Below are 27,083 nucleotides of genomic sequence, written 5' to 3' on the forward strand. Positions count from 1 at the left end.
TTTTCTCTTTGCCCAAGTATTCTTGCAGGCAGATTATTGCTCCAAGTTGGTTTTAGTTGACTCAGAGGCATTCTCAGCTGCAAGAAACTTTGCTCAGTCTGCTCTGTCCCCCGGGAAGTTCCTCCTATCACCTCTCGAAGGATGCCTACTCACTGCCACCTCCAAGGCTCCTGGCATAAGCTGTAAGATCCTAATGCTGTAACATAGCTACACCTTGCCTGACTCCTTTCACATCCTTTGCAATCATCTCCACGTGAAGCACGCTCAGTGGCATCCTGGAGAAAAGGAACAGTGCTCCATTCTCTCACGGGAATCCTTCTGACTGGGAACACACAAATAAGACAAGACATAGTGTGAAGCAGACTCCCATCCATACCTGCCCCCTTACCTGTCCACAAACAATGCCAATGGCACCAATAAGAGGACTGGGGCACAAAATCCTTACATATTTCAATGACTTTACTGAGATCCATATGTATGCCTATGCTCACTGAACTGGATTTTTTTCTGAATAAACTACTGCTATTCAAGAAACAAAATAAGGACCTATATGCTTAATAGCTTCCTAGTTGAAAATCACTCCCTGTTACAATAAATGTGGTCACACCAGAACATTATTAAATCTGTAAGCAAAATGCTGGAATTATGGTCATCTGCGTCTTGCGTGTGCGTTCTGTAATACAAACCTTAATGATCAAAGCCCTGAACTGTTCAGTGAACTTCAAGGGGCTGTAGGATGCTTATCAGTGGATGAATTACCCTGCAACATGTGGCGTGAGCCAGAGAATGGCACATGGAGAAGGATGGCTTCACAGTTAAGGCAGATGAATCCTTCCTTGGTGAACTGCAGCTGATGTCTACCTTTGCTGAAATAACCAAGCTTTCTGAAACTTTTCCTAGCCAGTCATTACTGGAGTGCTTCTCATTATAAAGGTATCTGACTTTAAGGTGAAAATGTGAATTTCCAGTGTGTTGACTGCCATGTCTTGCCATGATTTCTTAAGGTGTAGCTGAGTACTGAGGTTTCAGTGGTTGTGCTCTACAGTTATGCCTTACTGTTGACATAGCACATTTTTCTCTCCTTCATTTTTTTTTCTTTAAATTTAGTACTACTTGTATTTCAAACTTGTATTCAACAAAATCACCTTAAAGGAAGTGTGCAATGTACAGAAGAAATAGGAACGTTACTTAAAAGAGTTCACTTACAAATATGAGAAAAACAGATTGGTTTGCAGAATTTTTGGTTACCAAAATTTTGCCTTTCAAACAAGCTTATCTTTGAGTATGTTTAGTAAAATGATTACTGTGTGAGTGTAATGGAACAATATCAACCAAACAGTTGTACCCTGATCTTGGCAAAACACACATACTGCAGGTAGGTATGCCTAAAGTCTACTTGATACATAGCAGTGCACAAACCACTGTTCGCTTTAACAGGAAAGGATTTAACTTTTGCAAAAAGAGCAGTACAGGAGCTATTCTGGCTCCACAAAACATACATCAGGCATGCACTCAGCAGAAAATCAAGACCTCCACCAGAAGGAACGGTTCAGATTATTGTCTAGAGACAGAGTATGATATTTCTCACCCATAACAAACTTGCTTAGAGGGCTCTTATAGTTGTCTGCTTTGTTTCTGCCTTGTTTCAGCGGCTGATATGCATAACGATATATACGTGTATGCATATGAGTGAGGAAGCATGTTTATCTTAACAAATGCTGATTGAGTGGCAGTGACTAAATGGATGAAGGTTTATCAGCCTTGGCTAAGGACAGCTAGGACAGCCCAAAGTTTGCTAGCCCTGGGGTAGAGAAGAAGACAGAAAAGAGCGGGAAGGGAAGGGAAAGGAAGGGAAGGGAAGGGAAGGGAAGGGAAGGGAAGGGAAGGGAAGGGAAGGGAAGGGAAGGGAAGGGAAGGGAAGGGAAGGGAAGGGAAGGGAAGGGAAGGGAAGGGAAGGGAAGGGAAGGGAAGGGAAGGGAAGGGAAGGGAAGGGAAGGGAAGGGAAGGGAAGAAAGAACTGTGAATGGATTTTTTGGTGGTGGATTCTAAGCTACCAGTACTGGGAAATTTTACTTTGGGCAGGAAATGAAACAGAGTGACTAGGACTAAAAATAGTAAGACTTCTCTTGCAAACAATCATGAGTAGTCAGTGGGAGGTAATTTCTCAGAAAAAGAGAAATGGCTTAGAAGATACTGAAGAAAACTGACACGATATCCAAGATGATAGTTCTGAGCCAACAGAATAACAGACTGGATGGCAAAACTGTATGCAGATAAAGACAGCATGAGGGAAGGAATGGGGTGTACAGTCAGCTTTCACTAATTAGTGTTCCAGTTCCTCCTTTGAGTTATCTAGGATCCTACAGAGGGAAGTGGAGGCCAGAAGTAAAGAAAGGAACACAGCACACGTACTGCCAACTCGGCTACATTAGCAGTGTCTGCAGTAAAGCACCTTCTGAAATCAAGCCCACTGGTGTATACATGTAATTTCCTCAGCTGAACTTTTCTGGAAAGTTTATGATAGAGAAGAGGAAATATAAAGTATATAGATTATATTAAATATATATTGTATTATATATGCTCTGTGTACTGTGCAATTAATAAAATGTCACCACACAGATTACATATGCCAGGTGGCATTAATGGCAAAATAATGTCTAGCACTTAAAGTACGATGTCTGCAATCTACTATTCAAAGGATGAATTGAAGATTAAATGAAAATGACTGATTGTGGAAAGCAATTATGAAAAATCCTGAAACACTGCAATTTAAATGTGAAATAGCATATTGTGGGTCTAGGTCTATAAAAATATATTAAAAAAATCTATGTCATAACTAGCAAAGAAAGTATTGGCTGAAGGTGCCTGCTTCTCTGCACTAAGTATAACCTTCTGTGCCCCAGTTGGATAACTAAATTATAAATATCTGAAGTTAAATGCCCATTCTTGCCCATAGGAACAACTGAGTATTGTGTACTAGAAGACAGTATGTCAGTGTTTTGCCAACTGTCCTGAGAAAGGGAAGCCCTTCTAAGAGTTCTTCACTGAGCTGAGGTGGAAGGATCAAGGCCCCTTGTGCACACAAAAGGTAAAGTTGGGGAAAGAACCCAACATAGCCGAGTGCCAGTTTTTTCAGTTGTGACTCATTTTTGCCTTTCTCATCTTACAAGAGAGTAGAAGAAATACCTACTGCATCACAGGCTTATCCCTACAATGCATAATTATTTTCTAGCCTTTTATCCAACCTGGCCTGACAGTGGCTGCAGCCACTGGAGGACATTTCCCTCCTACCACACCAAGTCTTCCACAGAATCTACAACATTCATCGTTGGTCATAAATTCTCTCTTAATTTTATACCATTAGTCTTAATCGTACTTGCTTGTACCATATAATGTACATCTTGCACTACTCTATCAGAGTTTTCTGTCCTCTCTACTCACTCCTTTAAAATACTCGGCATTAACAACCAGGATGTTTGTTTTCTGCATCTGAGTATTGTACTGTATCCTTTTTGTCCCTGTGTTACGAAATACTTTGTTAAAAACTTTTCGCCTGAAGAAAAATCATTCTCTGGTACCATCTGGTACTTTTACTCTGTTAAAGGAATGAAAGAAAAGAAGCAACTCCAAATATTGATCATCATATCCAGTCTGCTTAATTGCTCGCTGGCTGCAGGGCTCTGGTTTGGATGTATTCTGTTAGTTCTCTGTAAAACAATACCCAAGCATGGCTCCCTTTGTTCTGTACAGTCCTCTAATATCACAGAAGTCTCTGCACCTTCCAACAACCTCACTCACCCCGGTATCAAACCTGAGAGCATGCAATGCATGATCCCAGCAACAGACCATGAAACCATCATTCTGGTGAGCTGCAGCACCACCCTTGCGTTATTTTGGATACTCAGAACTGGAAAAAACACAGAGAAATAATTGTGTCTGAAGGACACAGAGATGCCACAGGGACCCAGAGGAGACAAAGGGCCAAGCACTGTGTGAAGTGGGAATGATCGATTTTGGAGGAGGAAGCATGGAAGGCCACAGTCCATGTCAGATGGCCTCTGGGCCTGGTATCCATCCTGGCATTATTTTGCTAGAGAAATAAAGATAATAAGAGTCTATACAAGGGAATAAGGGAATGCGCACTCTTATTGTGACAGTTCAGCTTTGTACATTGTCTGAAAGCTCTGAGACAAGAACATACCATTTTTTTTTTGCATGGAAGAATTTAAATGACAGAAAAAAAAGACCTCAAACTGCAACATACCTGAATACCAAACTAAATCTCAGGCTACAAATCAAAGTATACCTATGCCAAATAAGGGTTGTGAACATGTGCTATCAGTTAACTTCCATGAAGAAGGCCAGTATCCTTCCTCCATATGCCACACTGTTAGCTTTCCTCTTCCCTCCTGTCAGGCCTCAAAGACTCTCTTTTCAAAGGTCTGATGTAGGGGCAGGAAAGAAGGAATCCTAGGAAGGGGAAGCAAAATTGTGAGGGAATCAACTCGAAGATCTGAATTTCCTGTACTACACTGCAGCCTTCCACTTGTCAAGATGCACAGGTCAGCTGAGAGGCTTTCCTCTAGCTGGCACTTTAAGAATCCACAAAGCATAAAGAATGTAGACTTTGGCATGCCAGAGCAAATACTTCTCTGTATAACAACTGCATTTAAGTCCATGACACCACTCATAAAAACATGATTCTCAAAGCTCTATGTACCTTCTGCTGATTTCAGTAGGATTTAAGAAATGCAAAATACTTATGAAAATTCTGTATGTATGCTTGCTGAAGCAGGACTAAATTTTGCTTTAAATCTGTACATCAAAAATATATAGTACAGATTAACATGGCCTACTGGAGAAAGTGGAGGTAAAGACTTTGGCTTTAGAGATTCACCCCAAAAGAACTGGCACACCTAAAATATGAAAATACACCCTGCACTCTGATGCAGTCTGTAGAGGGATGGGCAACACCGGACTGAGATCCTCAGCTGCCCTCTGGAAATGCCCATCTCTTTCTATTGACTCTGTGCCACTATCATCCTACGACTCACTAGCATCTGCTAAGGGCTTAAAGACGTGAGATTAATCAGGACCCCAGTGATTCTCAAAAGAGTTAGTGTCCAGAATACCAAGAATACAATAAGAGAAAGTAAAAATTTTAGGCTGAATGCAAAATATCCACTTAAAAATTCGGAATTCAGTAAGAACTGCTTGTTTAAATACCCATTAGCTCAGACTAATCCCACTTACTCTCAGGAACTTCACTGAGGTGCTAAGAAGGCTACACAGTTTATGTAGTCTCCTCTTGACAATGAAGAAATACAGACAAAGTGAGAGGGAATTCAGTATCCCCAACATGTGAAGTATCTTCAGAGTCATGATGGGAATCATTCTTTCCACTGACTACTGAAGAACCCAAAAGACTAGAGATCCCAGCAGTAGCAAAGATACCACAAAGTGATTTTTTTTTAGGTTTCAAAAATCTTAAAAGAACATCTAAAAAGAACAACCTAATAACCTACAGAGCAGTAGTACATGATGTTTGTTGCAGTCGTAGTGAAGAGACCTTTATTTGAGAAATACTAGAAATACAGAAAATATTGGGGGGAAACAACTTGCATAAAGAAACAAAAATCCCTGCTAGTTTTATTCTAAGACTCTGCAGTCTCCCACTTTGCTCAGATTTGTCATCCAAGTTAGAGCTCTGAAGGAAGTCATGCTGCTGCTGCTGCTGCTTTCAACGCTTTGATTGCTGTAATTGTGCGAAACACAAAAACGCTACATGACAATTTAAATACCTGTTTTCAGTTTGATGGGATTTGAAACATTGGACATATTTAACCCCAGAAATAAAATTTTCTAGAGGAAACTCATCTGAGCTTTAATTTTAGTGGCACTACTGAATAGCTTCTACAATCCACTGACACTGACGCGCCCCAAAATTTCTAAGTGCAAATTATTAGTACAATCCATACTGAAGTCCACTGCCGAAAAGAATGCTAGAAAATGGTCCACTCTGCTATTCAGATCACAGCAAAAAGAATGAGAGTAAAAAAAATTCCACATAGCTGAAGCATTTTAAAAACATTATAACAACTTACATATTCTTATCATGAGAGATTCTTAGCATATTCATTTGACCACGATGTTGGAAGAGTTGAATGTCACTACTCAATGCCATTTGTCATTGAACTGTACAGGTCTGTGTGAAAGACGGTCAAGATTACAAAAAATTCACTATGCAAAACTTATTACTTGTAGAGCAGAAAGTTTTTCTCAAGCCTTGTTTAAAAATTAAGAGTTACACAAAAGGTTCTGCTTTCACTTTGCCAAAAATAAAGGGAAGTTCGGAGATCTTGACTGATTATTAGTGCCAGCCAAGGCTTCCATAACTCTGACATATGAAGATTTCTGAAAACTTGCTGCCTCAGACAAATTCCAAATACTTGTTCCTTAATCTCCCAAGGAGATGCCAAGGGCCTGATGTGACCATGTTTTCTGCTGCAGCAAGCCCTCCCCTAATAAAAAAGACTGCCACGGAAAACCACTACCCTTTTATGAGCTTAATCATAGTTGAACACCTACCCGTTTTGCCTTTGCAATGGGATTCTGATAGTTCATATCTGCAGGAAAATTACATTATCATGCTGTGGAAGTCATGTTCAAGAAATCTATTTGTTCAAATGCAAAACAGTGAAATCAATAACATGTTTTCTTTCTTTTTTGTTTGGCTTCTGTGGTTAGATTACTACCAACTGTGGCTAGTAATTTACTTGGGTTTTAATGACCGAGAACAGATGGTTCAGCAAGTTAATGGAAAACTATGAAGAAGAAACTATTAACCTAAAAGAACTATGTCTCTAACTTGTAGTTAATGTATGTGCTTCGGTATAGAGGTTTTAAAGGAAAAGAAAGCAGGCAGGCAAGAAAGCGCAGGGAGGGAGGAAGGAAGGAGGGAAGGAGGGAAGGAAGGAAGGAAGGAAGGAAGGAAGGAATTTTGTTATATGCCTTGTAGACTGGAAATATGAATGAAGTTCTGTACCCCCTTGAAATTACTTTTCTTTTAGATGCATGTCTACAATAGCAGAGAAATGGAAGCATAGACAAAATTACAATAGTAATATAACAAACATTAATTACTGTTTGTTAATGCCAGAATGTTACCTGTGGGAGATTTGAAAGTAGTCTTACAAGTGACAGCCTTGTCACCAAATAAACTATTTTTTTTTTTTAACAGTCCTTCCTGATATTCAAAGTCTGTTTCCCTTCCTGACGTTTCATTATCACTGATAATTCTATTTGTATACACAAGCACAAACAAATGAACTATCCCCTGATCCCCCATACTTGGTGTTCGTTGTCCTCAGATACCTATGTCTGTCCTCTTCTTGTTACTGATTGCATGTTGCAATAGCTTGTGACCCTGTCGTTGCCAAGTTTTGTTGTTTCAAATTGTGTGTTTTGTTGAAAAGGAGCATCCGTCTCAAAATCAAAACAAATAATCTTTGCGCTACTTTTTTTAGTAATTTCTGAGTAACATCAGGAAAATCAGCAAATTAATTCTGCAATATTGAAATTCTACATAGTTACTTTATGTAATTTGTTCCTACGAGATGTTCTGGAGGCCAAAACAAGAAATAGATTTTTAAAAGGGCAGGACAAATTGATAGGTGATAAATCCATCAATGGGTACTAAATATAATGGCCTAAATTTAACATCCACTTCAGAAAGTCCCTAAATGAACGATTGCCGGAGTCCAAGATAGAGAATGAGAGCATAAATGGATATCCAGAAGCTCAGAGAAGGATGATCCATATATGCCTATTTCTGGTACTGACTGATTTTGGAGACACAGCAAATGCATTATTTGCCTGCTAGTTTTATGCATACTCTGGTATCTACACCATGGGGCTTACTATTTTTCTGGGCTTTTTTAGTATTAAAATGGCAAATTTAAGTATGTAAAAAATGTATATGGGCAAAATATGTTTGGTTCTCCAGTTTTATGATAGCATCTTTTAAATTCATATCAGAAAAAGATAGTGGTTCTTAACACTGCAGCAGCATCTCATTTACATTACAGCTACCCCCTGTCCCTACCTTCCTTCAGTTAAATCACTTCAGTTGTCTGAATTAGTGACTTTGTAAGGTGAAGTGAACACTAGTTTACATTATCAGATGAGACAGTGAGCTGGGATGTCCCAGGAGTAAACTCAATGCCTCTTCAGTTACTATTTTTACTGTGGTTAAAGCCCCTGAAAATGGGGGCAAGCAGACAGCAAAGGGTGGTAACAGCTTTATCCTCCTGTCCTGGTTTTGGCTGGGTTAGAGTTAATTTTCTGCAGTGCATTGTTTTTCGTATGAGAAAAATGTTGATAATACACTGGTGTTTTAGTGGTTGTTAGGGAGCCAAGGATGTTTTAGCTTCTCATACTGGCCTGCCTGCAAGAAGGCGAAGAGTGCACAGCTGACCCCAACTGACTAAAGTTATATTCCATATGATGTGTCATGCTCAGTATATAAAGCTGGGGAAGAAGAGGGAAGGGGTCACTTCAGAGTTGTGGAGTTTTTCTTCACAAGTAATCATTACAGGTGATGGAGCCCGGCTTTCCTGGAGATGGCTGAGCACCTGCCTGCCCATGGGAAGCAGTGAATTAAGCCCTTGTTTTGCTTTGCTTGTGTGCGCAGCTTCTGCTTTATCTCTCAAATTTGCTTTGTCTCACCCATGAGTTTTCTCAGTTTTACTCTTCTGATTCTCTCCCCCATCCCACTGGAGAAGAGTGAGCGGCTGCAGGGTGCTGAGCTGCTGACTGCAGTTAAACCATGACACCTCCTCACCTGAAATGGCACAAAGCTGAAACGGAGCACACACTTAATGGCAGCTCATTTTGCGAATCCCCAGTCTGAGCATTAGCTGGAGTTTCTACCCCTTTACTCCATTCACCACACTTCACCATTTCTTCCCATACCCAATGTACAAGTCAAAATACTGGCAGTCTTTTTTTTTTTCCTTTTCACAGTGCCCAGGATGTACAAACTTCTCATATACAACCCAGGACAGGAAGTTTGGATGGGGCTGGACCTAATTTGTGCGTGTTCTTCTGCTACCAATATGCTTAGTTTCCTGGCACAGTCTTCCATTCCACCTCATTTTTTTCACCATTTTTACCTCACCAAAACTACCAGCTTGCTTTTACATTTACACTTCGGCTCCTGAGTCTCCTCAGTAAAACTAATACGGTTGTTTTTCAGCCCTTTTTCAGTGCCAAGTACATCCCTGAACCATCCAAGCATCTGTTAACTGATGCAATTTCTAAGCTTTCTAAATGAGAACAGGGCACAGAAAAAAAAAAAAGAAGTAGATTATTTTTTTAATGACAACCTTAGAACTTTAGGATTTGGAATCAATTTAATCTGTTTCTGAATAAACTCATATAATACACTCAAATAATAAGCTCATTCAAATAGTAAGTTAGTTTCAGCCAACTGAAAGGTAAGATTTTTCTTTCATTGTAAGAGAGGATTTCAGTTAATTGGAAGAAATGTATTATATATGTATTTAATTTAATGAAAGTCGCTCTAGGTAAAGAGAATAGGACTGAGTGAGTATACCTTTTGCTTGATTCCAAAGTTACACTAAAGGGCAAACTAGTATATAAATAGACTACCACACTTTTCTGGTTCACCAATAATTATTTCCCATGAAAAAAGAGAAAACCCACTTGTGCTCTCTTCTGTTACTCCTCCAGTGAAAATCTCTATGTACTGTTTTACCTCATTTCTCTCCCTCTCATTCAATATATCCATTATGAAACTGCTAAAACACTCAATTCCTCATTCTCTGGCCATGTTTCCTGCACCCTCTATATGTTTTCTGTCTTTTTAAATTACTTTTGATCTTTTTGTCTATCCTTGAAGGACCTATAAAATTCTGTAATTGTACTGAAATCTCTAACACATTATGAAAAAAAAAAAAAGTAGCAGTAAAGACTTTTTTTGAGGCAAAAAGATGTGATTAAATTTCTGACATTAATCATATGCTCAAGAACACTGTAATCATAATTATGTCACTTGCTCACTCAGATCATAGCTTTGTGACCTTCTATTTCTCCCCTAGATGGAGCACATACGATTAAAAGTGAATACAATATTTTTAATATGTTGAAGATTTTACTAGCAGAGTACGAGTGCACATACAGTTTGTGAACAGGTGACCACTTCCATCTATGCTGACATACCACACACAGTGTTCCCAAGCTTCTCCTGAACACCATTCCACCTCCAGCTGTGTGTTTCGTTTCTGCAGGGCACATGATTCCAAAATATTAGCATGAACAGGGAACTGCTGTCTGGCTCATTCATCCTCACAAGAACCACAGCTCTAGCCTTTCTCTGTTCATTACAAAACTAAGTACTGAGAAGACTGAAGATGTCACTACTTGGTGCCAGTAACACTGGCCACAGGTTCACAGAGGACATGCGAGTTAAAACTTTCCAGTTCAGCTATAAATATGAATGTGTATTTTACAAGTCTTTGTGGACAGGAAGACAAAGAGAAGAAAGGAGTGATAAGAACATCAACCACCTCTAAAATTAACAGGAAAGGAGTAATAAGAAACACAGTATGCCTTTAACATGGGATTAAAGGGGTAAATGCATGCTCAAAGAGTTTTTTAAGGGATTTTTTTGGAACCCGGTGCTCAGTTTTTCTTTATTTGTGAACTGAGAGCTTCCTACTGTGCTCGTAGGAGTAAATCACGGTAGGCGGGAAGTTCTAAAACACCACAATGTGTTAAAGTAGTATCAACAACAGCAAAATAATGTGGCAATGTGGGCGCCTCAGCATGCATTCATGCCAAATGGTTCATGTTGAAATGGAAAACACAAAGATTATTTTTCAGTGACAAAAGAAAATCAATATTTAAAATCAATGCCAGTCATGGGGAACAGTGAGAATAAGTAAAAAAAGATCACAAAGCACTTTTGGGATCACTCAAAAGAAAAAAAATGCAATAAATTTAAAACCATTATACCAAAATAAAAGCCTCTTTGCCCCACATTAGGATAGATTTGCAAGTCAAAATCAGAAACCATACAGATGCTAATTTTTCATGCTGCCACTTTCAGTCACTTCTAAAAAACTTAAGTTTTTTAGAAGTGAGCTAAAGTTATTTGAAAACATCAGATTAATGCCCACCTTTCTAGCCAATCTCCCATGATTTACTTTTATTCTTATTTACTTTTAACTACTATGCCGCTGTACATGAGAGCCCTTTGCAGACCTGTATCTGTGTGCACATGCTGGTTCTGTTCTGCCCCTGCCTCCTGTGGAAAGGCAGGTGGGCTCCTGAGAGAGACAAGATGGGTACCCTGGCAAGCACAGGGGTGCTCACCTGCCCAGCAGCTGAGACACACCAAGGCACACCACTCACTAGACGGGATCCTGCAACTCCTTTGTAATCCCCCTTTGCGGATCAGCTGTGAGAGAAGTGTAAAGACACAGTCAGCCTGCGTATCCATTTTACCTAATTTGAGCAGTATGGTGCAACAATGGCAGGTTTGTGTGAGATGAAGTGAGTTACAAAGGCTCTGCACAGAGCCTACTTGGTATCTCCACTGGAATTATTGTCTGTCCAGGAATAACACCAGACCTGCGTTGCTCCACGTGCCATTGACATGTTCTACCTTGGCTATCAAGGCCTGCCAGGCTGAAGCCCCTGACCTGGACTATGGGGGCAAGCATGGTTGTACAAATGCCAGACCATTAAAACCTAGTAAATCCAGCTAGTCCATGCAAAGTCAAGCACAGCATTGCCAGCCGGGCAGGGAGGTGATTGTCCCGCTCTGCTCTGCACTGGTGCGGCCTCACCTGGAGCACTGTGTGCAGTTCTGGATGCCACAGGATAAAAAGGATATAAAGCTACTGGAGAGTGTCCAGAAGAGGGCTACAAGGTTGGTGAAGGATTTGGAGTGGAAGCCATATGATGAGCAGCTAAAATCACTTGGATTGCTCAGCCTGGAGGAGACTGAGGGGAGACCTCGTGTTGGCTACAGCTTCCTCACAAGGGGAGGAGGACGGGCAGGTGCTGATCTCTTCTCTTTAGTGACCAACAACAGAACCTGAGGGAATGGCAGGAAGATGTGCCAGGGGAGGTTTAGGTTGGACATTAGGAGAAGGTTCTTCCCCCAGAGGGTGGTGCAGCACTGGAACAGGCTCCCCAGGGAGGTGTCACGGCCCCAAGCCTGACAGTGTTCAAGAAGAGACTGGACAAGCCCTCAGACACATGGTGTGAACTGTGGGGTTGTCCTGTGCAGGGACAGGAGTTGGACTCGATGATCCTTGTGGGCCCCTTCCAACTCAGGACATTCTATGATTCTATGAAGTGTCTTCCAAATCCTGTATTAGTGCAAGTTTTTATGTTAGATACCACAATTAAATCACATTATTATTTCCTTTGTCACTTCTTGCCTGAGAGAGCTAGATGTATCTGTTTACCAGCTTTGATAGCACAAGTCCATCTTATTAGAGTGCTTCTCAAGTAATTGGTAGATTTAAACACCACAGTAGCCAAATCTGGGAGGGATACACTTTTCCACCATAAGGAATGTGAACTAACCCAAAGATTTCTATTATGTAGTTTTCTCGAGGTCTACAGGAAATTTGTGATTGACCAGTAAATTGAACCCAGATCTCCAGAGTCCCTCTCCATTCCCCTGGCCACTAGGATATTTACTTTCTGAATGCACAGTATAGTTTGTTGAGAAAATAAATTCTAAATAACTCAATACACTGAATAAGTGGAGTTTCACCAAAGCACAGATCCAGATCCATGTAACTGTTGAAAGAGAACTTTTAATTATGTTCATTCTCATATTTGGAGCAGTAATATTTACAGAGCCTAGAGACGAAGAAGAAAACCAAACTTATTGCAAAATTTAATTAAAATGATACAGGGCAATAGAGAGTCTTCACCACTTTTTTTCTAAGAACTCCATTCTTCACAGGATTTTGAATGACAATATACTTAGCTAATAAAGGTCAGAGGAATGCATATAAATTGAATGTATCCTAAAGGCAGGATATACATTCTCCAATTTGATTAACTCTTTCCAAGATTCAGATTTATGCACTATGTTCCTCTTAATGAACAAAACCCATCCAAGCCCTTAGGAAATAACTACTACCTCTTTAACTAGGGACATAAAGCATAAAGAAAGCCTTTAATATATTACAAGGGCTTTAAATACATGGTTTTTAGGAAGTCTATTTTCTTTTTACTTTGGATTGATAGAACTGAAGCAATAATGCATGATGAGATTAATAAAAGTGCATGTGTTTATCAAGAGTCTGAGATCTGGCTTTCTTTGGGCTGTATTTTACTCTATATTTCATAAAAATAAAGCCTATTTTGGGTATTACCCTAAGAAAATAATACTGTAACACACTGCTTTCCTTTGGATTGCTTTCCTTGGATTGACATCCAGCAAGGTCATAGATTACTGTAAACCCTGCAGATGTTGCACAAAGGGATGAAGAACAAAAACTGCTAGTTGAGTTGCAATTGTAAAACATTGCAACACCCACCAATGAATGACGTTTTTGTTCCCTAGCATGCAATTTACTTTCTGTTCACATGCTTCCTAAAAGGGGCAAGAGTGCAATGCTAAGGACAAAGACAGACCAGGTAAGTCAGATGCTGTCTTAACTTCCATCTGGAGGAGTTTTCATTGTGAGTCCAGTTATATATCCACGCATCTAAGAATGTTACTTGAGAACACCACAAACGACGTCCCTCTTGCTGTCAAAATCAATAATTAAATTTTGGAAGAGGAATTATCAGATGAGACACATGTTATAATTAAATATATGGCAATGGTTTGAAAAAGTAGAGATATTTGAGAACAGCTTGTAGAGGGCATGAAAGGTGCTTACCACCTTAGTGTTCAGCAATGCACATGCTGCCAACAAGTACGTGTATTTTGTTTACACATTAAACCAAACATAAGCAAAACTGCCAGCAAACATCATGCTATCAGATTGCTGTAGTAGATTTGTCTTTCTACTCTGAAGCAAGTTTGTTTCATCCAGAAGTGACATTTAACTTGCAAATAAAAATTTGAGCTGCTGTACAATGTGCTGTAATAAAAAGGGATTTATAAAAATATTACTTATCTTAGTCTGGATTTATTCAAACAATGAGAATAGAGTTCTATAAACTCACCTACATCCAAATAAGAATATTAAATCTGGAAGTTTCAGACACTGTACGGCTTACTACTTAGAGACCTCTTCCCACTTCTGTGAGCCTACCTTCAAGATGGAACAGGAGAAACGAGGCACTTCTGTGTTTATTATGATTAGTCATGCTTCTTGGCATATGTTATTGCATTTTGCAGTTAATAAACAAGCATTTCTGTTGTGAATAACCTAGGAGTGGAATCAGTTCGTATATAAAGTCTGAGAGATAAAGAATGATTACTTATGTCATTTTATATTTTACAAACCTCAAATAGTTCCCTCATGAGCACACAAAATAGAGCATTTTTCTAATCTTCTCCCTTTGGGTGCAGTATATGTTTTTCTGTTGATCTGTGATTTTCATGAACAAGCCTACAGAAAACAACGGATTTGAAGAAATTTATGACTAAATGTATTGTAGCTATTTCTCACTACAGTCTCCTTATGCCAACATTTAAGTGTTGCTGGTTACACACACTGATTTATTAAAAAGCAGTGTCATACCTGTAGACATGCTGGAGCTCTGCCCTGGGGTTTATTCACATCAACAGCCACAAGCTGCCAACCTCCAGCAGCATCCTCATGAAACATCTTGAAAAGGAAAATTGTTGTCAGAAATGTTTTATGTGCCAATAAATACAAGTGAAATCAAATGCATTCCCCCTAAGGACCTGCATACATTTTGATGATAGCCAGTTTAAAAAAAGAAGGAGATCGTTCTTACTGCTACAGAAAAAGCAACGTGCAGTTTTTCCAACATTTATAGTTTCTGAATTTTACTCGGATAAAATGAAATGCAATATGTCTCTGTTATTCCTAATGCAGAAACAAGTTCAATAAACCTCTGATCAGTATCATTATATGGAGGCACCCATCCAGAATAAATTCCTTACTAAGGTAAACTTACCCTGAGACAACACAAATACACTGTGACCAAAAAATAATTGGAAATAACAGACAATCTCGCCCTTTTTACTGGCAAAATTATTTTACTCCAAGGATCAGACAATGTTTGTTGCACTGATGCTTATCAAGAGTAGCTGTACAGTCCTTCTGTACTGTAATTTAGAGCTTATAATCCTGCAAATTGCTGAGTGGTACCCCGGCTCTAATGAAGTCAGGGGAAAAGGCTCCTGTGGCTACGGTGGTATTCACATTTTACCAATAGCCTCTGGTAGCGATTGTGTAGGCATTCTGGCTTTTATTTTTTTCTCTCTCAGAAATTAGGACATAAAATGATGCAGACTGCTGGACAGAAAGAACAGTGAGGAACCATGTCTCGAAGTGATTAACAATGTCCTTGAAAGTAAATGAATGGCTCCAGCATCTTGAATTGCCACCTGAGAGTCTGCATATACTATGCATTAAAGTGTGGTGAAGTTCCCACCTCAGTCGCACTCTTCCCTTTATGCTCAGCACTTAAGCGGGTCACCTCGAGCGCACAGCCACAGCAGCCTGGTCAAAGCTCAAAACCACGCTGCGAGATGTGCTCATCAGACTGGGGACAGTGTCACACAAGTATGGTTGTCACGCCGCCGAGTCCTTAAGTAGCATCCCTGCACCAGGAGGAGTTGTCTGCTCAGATCACCACCAAGTTACTCCTCTTTGTACCCTGCTTTACTGTGCAGTGCTAAAGCACTTTACAAGAACCTCCTTTTATCCTTCTCCAGAGACCCCTTCCTTGACTTTGACTCTCAGACACTCATTTTCTTTTCCATAGGACTAAGTTTCAAGGTCAGTTTAATGATTTATGAAATAAGCAAATGAAGCAAGATATTGTTCCTTTTTCTCAAGGTTATTTCATGCACAAAACAAGCAAGGTTTTTAACTTCTGTCTGGTGCTTTGCACAAGAAACCCTGTGAGAAATTTTCTGCCCTTCTTAATACAGAAAAGGATAAATCATTTTTGTAGTTCAGTAAACGCGACTCCTTTTATGTCCCATCATACCAGTGACTCAAGAAACAAAGTAACCATTTGCTTGTCTGCACCCAACACACTCCTTTTCTTTTGCATGATGCAGTTTATATTCAACATGCCCATATTCTTTGGCATGATGACATTATTTTGGAAATTTATCTTATCCTTGAAATTCCTTAATGTTGGCTGCTGCTTGCGTTTCCTTCATCAATCTTTCTGTTCCAGCTCCTAGTTAAGAGTTTGTCAGGTAAGCCCATGTGGCTCAGGAATTTGTCCCATCAGAGATGAAACAAGCATTACATTCCTCAGGCTAAGAATGCATCACATGGAAAGGTCCTTTTTAAAAAAAGTTAGATTATAAATTGATATCACTAAGTCTCTTTTGACAATGACTTATATAGAGTAGAAATTATTGCCACAAAGTCTATTTGAGGTGAAAACTGTAGAAGGTGGCAGAAAAGATTTACCAATGGATTACAGGAATATTGAAAGGAATATCAGAAAATATTTAATAAATAATTCTGAAACACTTAAATCCTCTGGCTTATGAAAATAAATAGCCTACAGCTACAGAGGTTAGAAGAATTTTCCTCATGGGTATGTTTCTCTTATCTTTCTTCCTAAGGGCTTTTTGCCAGAAGTCGGTACTGGTCCCTCTTGTAGATGGCAAACTGCACTAGCCTGGAAAAGCCCGGCCTTTTGTACATTCAATAATCATAATATGATTGTTATAAATAATGAGTGGAAGAATTTAAATCTTAACCCATTAGCCCTTGTTTTTTATACTGGGTCTTTCCAGCCCACATGTTTACGCTTTCTGCCATGGCTTCTTCCTACCCATTATCTCATATTGAGGGTCTCACTTTCTGCATCTATCTCAGATCTTAGCACAGCTCCTTCAGTGCCTCAGCACCTCATTCCTCATTGGTCTCAACATGCCCTTCTCAGTTCCAGGACCAGCTTCCCCAAACACTCCAGCTACTCTCTGACCTCTCATCTTCCAGCTACGGCTTGCCATTTCAACTCTTCTTCCTTAGCACAGAAAGTGATATTTGATTGATAGCAACTCTAATTCCAAACCCACCAATGGCACGATAAAAAAAGCATTACCCTACTTCATTAAAAGAAAATAAAAACTTAGCAATAACATAGTCAGTGATATAGAGAACCATGTTAGAGTCTTCTCTATTGTTCTTTCTTTTAAGAAAGCCTAGTTGAATAACATACCCTAGAATTTAGTTTTATATGAAAATTCATATATCATCATTAAAATACACATAGTAAAACGAAAAGTCAAATAAATCAGATATAACAATATCAGGAATTTTTGACTTATTTTTCATTCATAAACTAAACCAAATCCAGTCTCCAGAGAATCTCAGTATCTCAGGTGCTTCACCTGGGTGGTGGCAGTAGAAGTGGTACTGCTCCTGGACCCCCACATCTGCTGGAACTGCACTCTAATTTCTGCAAACGTTTCAATGATGACTGCGATGAAAACATTCTGAAAAAAAGAGCAAGAAAGAATGGCTGATGCAAAGCTCAGCAAGCAGAAAAGAAACAAAATCCATTTTAAGATGATCTACATTTCAGACAGATTTAAAAGAACACGTTTTTCAGTACCTTAACAAGCCAGGCCAGAAAGAAAATCAAGGTGATGAAATAGAAATATGAACGCCATCGCGGAAAGCTGTCGATTGCTCGGTACATAAGGAACACCCAGCCTTCCTGAGAAGCAGCTTCATAAACAGTAAATATGCTTGTGCCTGTCAGAAGAAAAATGAAAATGTTTGGCATTAAGCCTCCCTGAAAATTTTCAATATCAGGAAACAATAATCTTTTATCTACTCTATTTTCATTTACTCTAAAGGGTATCAGCTCTCCTCCCCTCCTTCAAAGAGAAGTTTTTCATGTGCATTTCCACATTTCTTCCTTTTACAATTGAATATGAATTGGTTTTGTATCAGATTAGACTCCCTTCTCTCCCTGGACACACAGGAATAATCCTTTAGATGGATTCACTGGCAATTAGCAAATGTCTCTGAGGGCAGAATTCCTCCCATTACGTGACTTCAGCAGCATCGGTGAGAAAACGCAGATTTAATTAAGGCTATAAGGATCAGCATTCGGTAGGTGAAAGGAATCACTATTAATATCAGCAACACTGAGTAAGCAGCGACACACCAAGCAGGTGCCCCACACTAGCAAGCACAGTGAAGCGCCTATAGGATTATCATTGCAATAAAGTTACGGTTAGAGGAAATTCCTTTTGGGATTTCTCTGTGCACAGAACAAATGGGCCTTGCAGACGAGAGCACAGCATAGTTTTTAAAATAATGTTGTTCTGTTTGTTTGTTTTTCTCTGTGGTATTTATAATTTTACCAGCTGTATATTGCATTATTACGTGATGCCAGTGTTTCCCTCTTCTGCTTGTGCTAACAGGAATATTTCAAGTTGCTCAAGTGTAGTGCGGAGGCGTAGTTTTCTGTAATTCCTATGGCATTTCTGATCAGAAGATGTGTTCATGTGTAAGAATTTGGAGGATGCAGAGAGTCACAGAGGAGAGAAGAATCGAAAAAGCTAAAGGCTGCATAAGAGTACCTGAATGTTTTATCCATTTTTAGTTAATATGTAATCGCAGTTATTGAGTGGAAATTATTGAGTTTCCACTAGTGTTATTGCAACTGGTGAAACTAGTGTTATTGAGTTGCCATGGAATAGAAAGAAGCCACACACCATTTCTGATTCTATTCTAAAAGCCTTTCACTTTCCTGTTGCTCTCAAAACCAGTCTCACATCTAGCAGATTATTACAAATATTTGCTTTTGTTAATTAAAACCAAATCTAGCATTCAAAAATGCAAGACTTAAATCTATTTGATTTAGTTTACATAGACCTTTTAAAACAGAACTGTACAAATACAATTTTAGGACTGTGCAAATAGCCGTAAAATTACATTTGTCCCTTTGAAGGCAACAGCGAGGCTGATGTGGCCCCCAGTGAAAATGAGTTTGACACCCCGGCCTACAACAAGGTATAGAGCAGTGTGGCAGTTCAGGCAGCCTGGGCAGCCACATTAAAGTATATGTGTTGCCTTAAAAAACGTTTAAGCATTTTTAAGTTGGACTTCCTATATCACTCTGGGGAGCAGGGGGAGGAAATGAAAGAAAACTTCACAAGATCCAAACTCATCCTAAAGTCTGAGGGATGATATGATCCCGCCACCTTCCTCCTGATGTCTGCACCAAAAGCTTCAAAATACAGACTGTGGTGAGGGCTCGTACGGCGTTCTTGTTTGAAGTAATTTTTTGTTCCGAGAAGGAACACAATTAAACTGTGAAATTAAACTGCGAAATCTCACAAACTGCTGTGAAATTGTGGAATTGTCCTACAGACACCTGCCAGCTCCGCTCCGCTGCTGCTTTGTTTCATGAAACATCTTGGAGAAAAGAGAGGGAACGCGAAGAGAACTGCCCTTGGCAAAACGCTGCGGCTCCAGCAACGTACGGATAGCAAGCATGAGTCAAATATCTGATCCTGTTCACAGCAGAAGGGCTGGTTCTAGTCAGAAATTCCTGAGACCAAGAGTTCCCCTCCCCAAATCCCACCGGCCTATAAGGAGCTCTGCATTGCTATTCTCCCACTGAATTTGCAGCATCTACATCCTTCTGTCTGCTAACATAGCTTGGATGCACCTAGAAGTGGTTTTGCCTTAGGGAGTCCCTTTTGCAGATAAATAATCACCGATAAGAGGAGACAGGGATAAATGGAATTTTTTCTGTATAAACTCATTTGCTTGATATTTAGGTGTTGAATGGTTAACATGGTCATGGTCGTTAGGCAAAAATGTTAATCCTTCCTGTTAATTTTTCTGGTTATTGGATTCCTTCCTATTTACTGCATATGGTTCTCATGACCAAGGGACAGAAATAAAAATCAAAGGAAAGAAAAAGCATTCAAGCATAGATAGCAAACCCCTTTCTGTTTCTTCAGAAAATAGAGTGGTCTCCATCAACAGTGAAATATTAATCAGTGATTACTTCATGTGTATTTTGCATTTCAAAAATTCATAAAGTAATGGTTCATTTATCTATTATTATACTGATGCTGAACTGATTAAATTATTGAATAAAACAGTGCTGTTGAGGACAGGCAGAGATTAAGAAAAAAAGGAACCTATTAAAAGTTGCTGGCTAGGAAACTGTAATTAGTCATTACCAATGGGAAAGTCACAGTGATGATTAGAAAAATAGAGAGGATGTCATGCAAAGTATTTATAACACATACACTGGGCCATCTGCCACAGTAAAGCAGCAATGTGAATGGACAAAAACACATGATTAACCCAATTAAAATAATATATGTTTGTCTGTGACACTAAAGTAAAAACATGGCTTGCAGATAACTGGTAGAGGTGTTCTTCAGGCTATTAGAAAGCAATTGCCACTAAGAATATAGATTCTTAACATATGTGACTAAAAAGTAAAAAAGGTTTCAATACTGATGCTGTTAATTATCTCTGTAAATACTGTTTCAACTGGATACAGAATAAAGGCATGACAGTAAGGGATCTGACACCATGAAATGTTTTGCATTTTTTTTTTTTTAAAAAGAGTAATTCTTACTAAACATCTGTCTTAATGCATATTTTTTGCTTTTCTAAAAGTTACATTTAAAGACAATCAGCAGCCAATTCTATTTTTCTGGACTATTTCTTTAATATCTGACTAATCTTCCTAAAGCCAATGTGTAAGTTTTTAAAAAGACTCTCACAGTAGCATGCTCTGTTTTTCTCACCATGTTCAAAGCCATACGGAGGGAGAGAAAGTATCAACATTTTACATGATGGTGGGATACGTCACAAAAAAACTATACATGGAAAAACTGACTTCCTGACTTTGGGACTAGGATTTCAAAATCTGCATCTAGAGTGCTGTCGAATCTTAGTAAATAAATAAAAATATCTTGAAAATATTTATGATAATTTTCCTATTTGTTTCAGTAGATGGCTAAACCTTCATGGCAAGAAAGACTAAAGTCATTTAGGAGGTACTTTCTGATGACAGAGGTAAAATAAATGAATGTACTTTGATATTTTTGTTTCAGTGCTTTTTTTTTGAACTTGTCTAATAAATTCCACATTTTGATGTTACAATAAAACAATTTCTTTAACCAAGCCGATGGTTAATCAAAACAAGGAAGGAAAACATTTCTCAATACACAGATTAAAATGAAATAAATCAGTATCAGAATCTGTATCAGTATCAAAAGACTGTTTTTATGTAACCAATAAACACTTCTAGGAAATGTTTTACAACTGCATATGGTCACTATTAAAAAGAGAAGGAAAAAAAGTCCATAAAATGAAAGATTTAGTGGAATGTGGGAAATGACATCAAATCTTGCTCAACTTACACAACAATTGTGCTTGCTTCATACCTTACAGAAAAAAAGACAGCAGAGACAAACTGCATCCCTACTAATAATGCACATTTAGGAATACAGGCATTTGGCACTGAAATGCAGGAGGTTTATGCCTTCTTCCATACATTTGTTTCTTTGAGATCTTCCAGCTGGGAGCATTAGCCTGAAGGGCTATGGAGGAAGTAGTGTCTTTAATGCCTAAATGGTTGTAATAAAAGAAAATTCTACTAGTTTTCATGCCATTTCAGGGAGCAAGGTCACTTGGCTCTTTCATGCTATGCAAACGAACAGAGAAGTGAGGGGAAAAGAACTGAAAAAGCCAGAGTGCATCGGTGATGATTTTCCACAGGGGAGTGAAGAAACCTATCCTGCCAACCCCCATCTTCTAAACATATAAAGAATAAAGAAGGTATTCATTAAAAAAAAAAACAAAACAAAAAAACCCACACCCCCCCAAAAAAATCCCAAAACCAAAAACCAGACACAAACCAATAAAAACTAACTCATAACTGACAGAACAACAGTATCACTATGCAGCGATGCTATTTTACATAATGTGTTTTACATTTTGTAAACACACAGGATTTTCCACTTATTCCTGTGCCCCTGCCACACCACTACACTTTGTGACAACTCTTATTATAATCTGTGAATGGACATCATCAAAAAGGGAGCGCACCGAATAACGGTGTAACTTTATAACTGCAGAATTAAAGGAGCAGAACTAAAAGGCCACATGGAAAATTCTCTAAATCTAGAAATAGAACCCTTTCCTCCTAACTCTATGTTACATTCTTGCTTCTAGATTCAAAATCCCATGTTATTAGAGCATATGCAATGTCAAGGTGTTTGTTGTCTTTTATTAGTATCTTTGTGCTATGTGATTTGTAACTATTTCAAGCGAGAAACAAAACATTAAAACTAAGCTCAGGTATGCCACTGACTCCAGCATTTTCTGCACGTGTCATCTATGTTTTGTGACTACCTTGGTTTACCATATCAGGGTTCTCTCAGTTTCCTTGTGCCTGCTGTGAAGCTGCTGAGAAAGAAAAGTTTGATTTCGTAGTATTTTTTCTTTTTGATCAGGAATTATTCAGGCAAGTAAAAATGCACACCTTGTCACCTGTAAAAAGCCTCAGATGCCAGCCAGTAACAGGCTCCTTCTCCTCCCTTTCCAGTAGTCACTAGATGGCGATCGTGCACCTCGGGCACATCTGGAGCACCAGGCGGCGGAGGAGCCGCCACCCCGGCGAGCCCAGGCTGGCAGCGCCTCGGGGCGCCGGCAAAAGGATCGATCTTCTAACTTCCCAGCAGAACTAAGCAGCCTTCTAGCAGGTGCTGCTGTCTAATTTATCTCTATTTGTCCTTAGGGTGGTTTTGGGAGTGTTATGTCCATGAAGAGATGACCTCTCACTTTGGCTACAAAAATGTTATCAATCCTATTTCTGTCCCTGCTCATTATCAGTGCTAAAATCATGAAGCTGAATGTTCCAACAAGGCATGGATATTCCCACTGACTAGACGGCTTTTAATTTATGTCTTATCTTTCAGTATCAAGGTATTTGTAAAACACTGCCTGCAGTCAGGGTTTTCCAGCTTCACTGAAACTAGAAGGGAATAAAAATTACCCAGAAATGAAAGGACAATGTTGTCAGCACATCTGGGAAGCAGCTGGTAGATAGGACTGAAATCAACAAAAAGATCAAATCCTGAATGGCTTCATGGGGTTTCTTGCTTGTCTCTGAGTGAGCAATCCAGTCTATTTTACCCTCTCAAACCAACTCACATTGGCTGGTTTGTCAGTCAGCAGAAATTAGGAGGAAAAGAAGGAGAAAGAACCATGCTAATGCTCTGCTCCTCAGCACCACTGAAACCTCCAGCACCACTGAAACCTCCAGCTCCACTGCCATCTCCCTGCGACTGTGCTGTGGAATAGAGGAAAATGGAAACTGTGCTGAGCACCCATTTACAACAGCAGAAAAAACACACTGCCAGTTTACTGAACACAGTATTTTAAACCTTGTTAAGTGCAGTGACTTCAAACATACAGTAGTGATGTGTTACCAGTTCTTCATTTTGCAAATGTTTCTTTATGAGAAGATGAAGCTTTTACATATGAAAAAATACTATATACAGAGACCACAGACATAAAACCACCAAAAAGGAGATAAAGAAACATAAGAAACATGTTAGGATCAACACAATTTGTTCTACAAACTTAGTAATGGAAAGATGGAAAGTCAGCCAACTTTCAGAAGAAATGTTGATGGACGTAGTTGCACAGTTTGCAAGTAATGTAGAAATTTGTTCACTATTCAGAAGTGTTAGACTACCAATATGAATTTAGCAATGTTGACATATGCACTGAGTGCACAGGGGAAATAGGAGCATGATAGTTCATGCTTAGCTATGCCATTACTGTCTTACATGACCTAATGTTTGTGCTCCCTCATGTAATATTTTATGTTTTACAAAGAAATCTGTTTTACATTTGTGAATAAGTCCATGGTGTAAACAGAGATAAATACTCTTCAAAATGACTTCACGTGTGCATGTTGATAGATATTTAGCCAGACTAGTGTTTATATTTGCTTTTCTTTAACACTTTTTTTGATTAAAATAATCCTTAGCTATATGTTCACAAATAACTTAGCAAGTAGGGATCTAAAATGTCAGCAGAGCTCATAAGCTGGCTTTATGTGCATAAATACTGTCTGCTTTTTCCTATTTGCAATTACACAGCTGTAGTGTGGATACATACTCTCTCTTAGAACCACTGCTGGTTTTGACGTGTGGCAACTTTACAAAAATTACTGGCAGTTGATGAGAATCAAGGAAATGCTGAGCTGTGAATTGCTCACGCCTCGCACACAACTACCTGGAAGTTCTGTAGCACAGGCAACAACTCCCACTTCTCCTTCTCCATAGAGAGTATTTTTAAGGACATAACTTTTCTTGGATCCCTGGGCTCCCATCCTTCACAGAACGGGCAGAGCCTCAGGCTGGAGCCTGGAAGTAGGACACTGCCACAGCTGTGCTTTTCCCTTTCTGAGAATCAGACTCTAATAATACACACTTTTAAGACCTAGAAGCCAAGAATACAAAAATCCCTAGGCCTTGGTTTTAAGAGCAGCAGATGCTGTGAAGATGGGTCTGCCACACCTCAGTCTTTCCAATGAAACATCTCCGATTTGAAGTACAGTCATAGTAAATGACTGCTACAGTAAATGTTATGACAATGTAACATAAAAAACGTTAAACAGAAGAAACTCTATAATTTATATTAACTTATTCCTTTGAAAATAAGCCATCTTTTTATAGGACTGTTACTTCTTTTAAAATATATTATGTATGTAGGTGCCTTTAAAATCATACAGTGAAAGTGACAGTCCAGAAACCAAACATCCACAAATTCTCAGGAATTGTTACATTTAAAATTTAATGAACACTTTAAGGGTTCTCATATTAAAAAGACAAATTTAAAGCAGGTTCTCAATGCAGATACTATGTATTGGGATTGTCATTCAGCCATATATTAAAACATTGGTAATGACTATTAAAATCGATGTGGTGATGGATAACTTTGTCAGAGAGAAAATAACGTATGCAAATCTTTCTTGACATAAGGCATGTAAATTCAGCATTGACTTTCATACACTGTCAATCAAAACTATTCACTTGTTGCATCAACTTTCATAATAGTCATAGACTGAGCAATCTAATCCATTTTAAGTGCAGTCACGAAACAGCAAAGTTAGTATGCTGCATGGCATCAACTAATATGCTTCATTAATAAAAAATATATCTGCTTTGTTGGATGAAAGAAGAGTGGAAGAATTAAACTACAGAACATATTCACATAGTAACATTTTCATCTCTAAAGTGACCATGATGATACTTTACCCAAAAGCAGAGTTTAATGAGTAGCATGACTGCAAACTTTACCACAAGAGATCATTTCAACAAGTCTTGAGTCTGGTCAGCTAGAAGCAACTGTCTTGAAAGCATTAAAATGTGTGTAGGCAGAAAAAATGCACTAAAAGATGTAGAAGCTAATGATAACATCCATTAGTGATACAGCTGAACAGAAGAATAACTGGGGGACCTGGAGATGCACAGAGACCCTAAAATTATATGCAAATTTGGGAAACACAGATTACAAGAAATTGCCCGGCCTAAATGGAGCACTTGCAGTGTGGTATTTATGTTAGCGAGAAGCGAACAATCAGACAAGTTAAAGACAAAAGCCTTACAAGAAAAAAAAAAGGATAGGACCCTAAATAAAGAAAAAAAATCATGTCCAGAAAGTGCTAAAAAGGATCTTGCAAGTGATTTTCAAACTGACAGCAGCGTATTTTTTTTGACCTCCATGACAATGTGTTTCCTCATTTCCAGTTGCAGTGCAACCCCTTCATCCTAAAGTTTCAACTAGTCCAATCAATCAGCAATTAAAAAGAAACTGAAGAGCACAAATATTTAACAAAGAGGTTTAAGTGATAGAACAGGATCACAGTGAGCTTGAAATTCACTCTGGAGAACTCATGCTGGTGAGTGTATGTGGGAAGTGGTTGACCAGTCTGAGGATGAGTACTACCAGGCCAGGTAGGCTGGGAGACAGGAAGGCATTCCAGGAGGAAATTCCACAGTGTATGATTGTCCTGGTTTTGTTAAAAACAAGTTTCTCTTTTAGTGAATTTGCCTGTCAGCTAAAGCCTTCATATTAACTGCATTTTCCCGGAGAACCAGACACATGTTTTGGTAAACCTAGCAATGGAATGCAAACTTATTGATAAGCATGGATGGACATCTCGCGAGAGGGGCAACAAGAAGCAAGTGAGCAAGAAACTGACCAACTGTGTATAACATTCCATTCACGTGAATACTTCATACAAAAGTGGGAGATTACGAGGATCTCGTTTGCTTTTCCCTTTTGCCCTTTTCCCTTCTGCTCATGGCCGACTTTAGAAGAGGACCTTGCTAGTCGTCCCTGCGAACTGAGGCCTAGTGGGAGACTGAATCCAGCTCCGATTGGCTGCAGAGTCTAATCCAGGACTTCAGGTGCCGGCTCTGCAGTTGCTGAGACTTTCAAGATTGGTTTTGTATATTTTGATTTCAATGATTTCAATAGCTTCTGAAGGTTTCTTGTTTGTTTGCTTTTTACTGTGGGGTAGAAGAAACAATGGAACCTAGACAATCGAAGATGCTGTTCTGCCCTAAAGCTCTGCTTCAGTTGCATTCAATTCCTCTGGGCATCATTTATGACTCATACAGACTTCTTTGAGGACGTACTTTCTTAAAGTGAAGAGATCAGCCCCCTCCTCTTGCATGGATAACATTTACAAAAGCAGCTGCATGAAATTTTATCCCTCCCACAATCAGTGGTAAAATGGCTGTCATATTAAATAAGATGCTTTTAAAAATCCCTCCTCAAAGCATCCTATATACTATAGCATATGTCTGAACAAGACTGTTATTTTCAGTATAAAAGTTTCTTTTG

At 39.0% G+C, this 27,083-nt stretch overlaps 1 protein-coding gene across 7 annotated transcripts in view; it reads right to left on the reverse strand.

Annotated features, from left to right (window-relative positions):
- Positions 1-27,083, reverse strand: part of NALCN (sodium leak channel, non-selective) — a 238,908-nt gene that overhangs the window by 134,330 nt on the left and 77,495 nt on the right. For all 7 annotated transcript variants that reach the window (XM_065057850.1, XM_065057839.1, XM_065057844.1 and 4 more), the window contains 3 exons: positions 17,785-17,927; positions 17,561-17,665; positions 14,748-14,834 (listed from right to left, as the gene is read on the reverse strand). In XM_065057850.1, coding sequence (XP_064913922.1) covers positions 14,748-14,834; positions 17,561-17,665; positions 17,785-17,927 — 335 coding nt within the window. The remainder of the gene's footprint in view (positions 1-14,747; positions 14,835-17,560; positions 17,666-17,784; positions 17,928-27,083) is intronic.

The sequence above is a fragment of the Columba livia genome, chromosome 1, assembly GCF_036013475.1.
Source record: "Columba livia isolate bColLiv1 breed racing homer chromosome 1, bColLiv1.pat.W.v2, whole genome shotgun sequence".
NCBI classification, from domain to species: Eukaryota; Metazoa; Chordata; class Aves; order Columbiformes; family Columbidae; genus Columba; species Columba livia.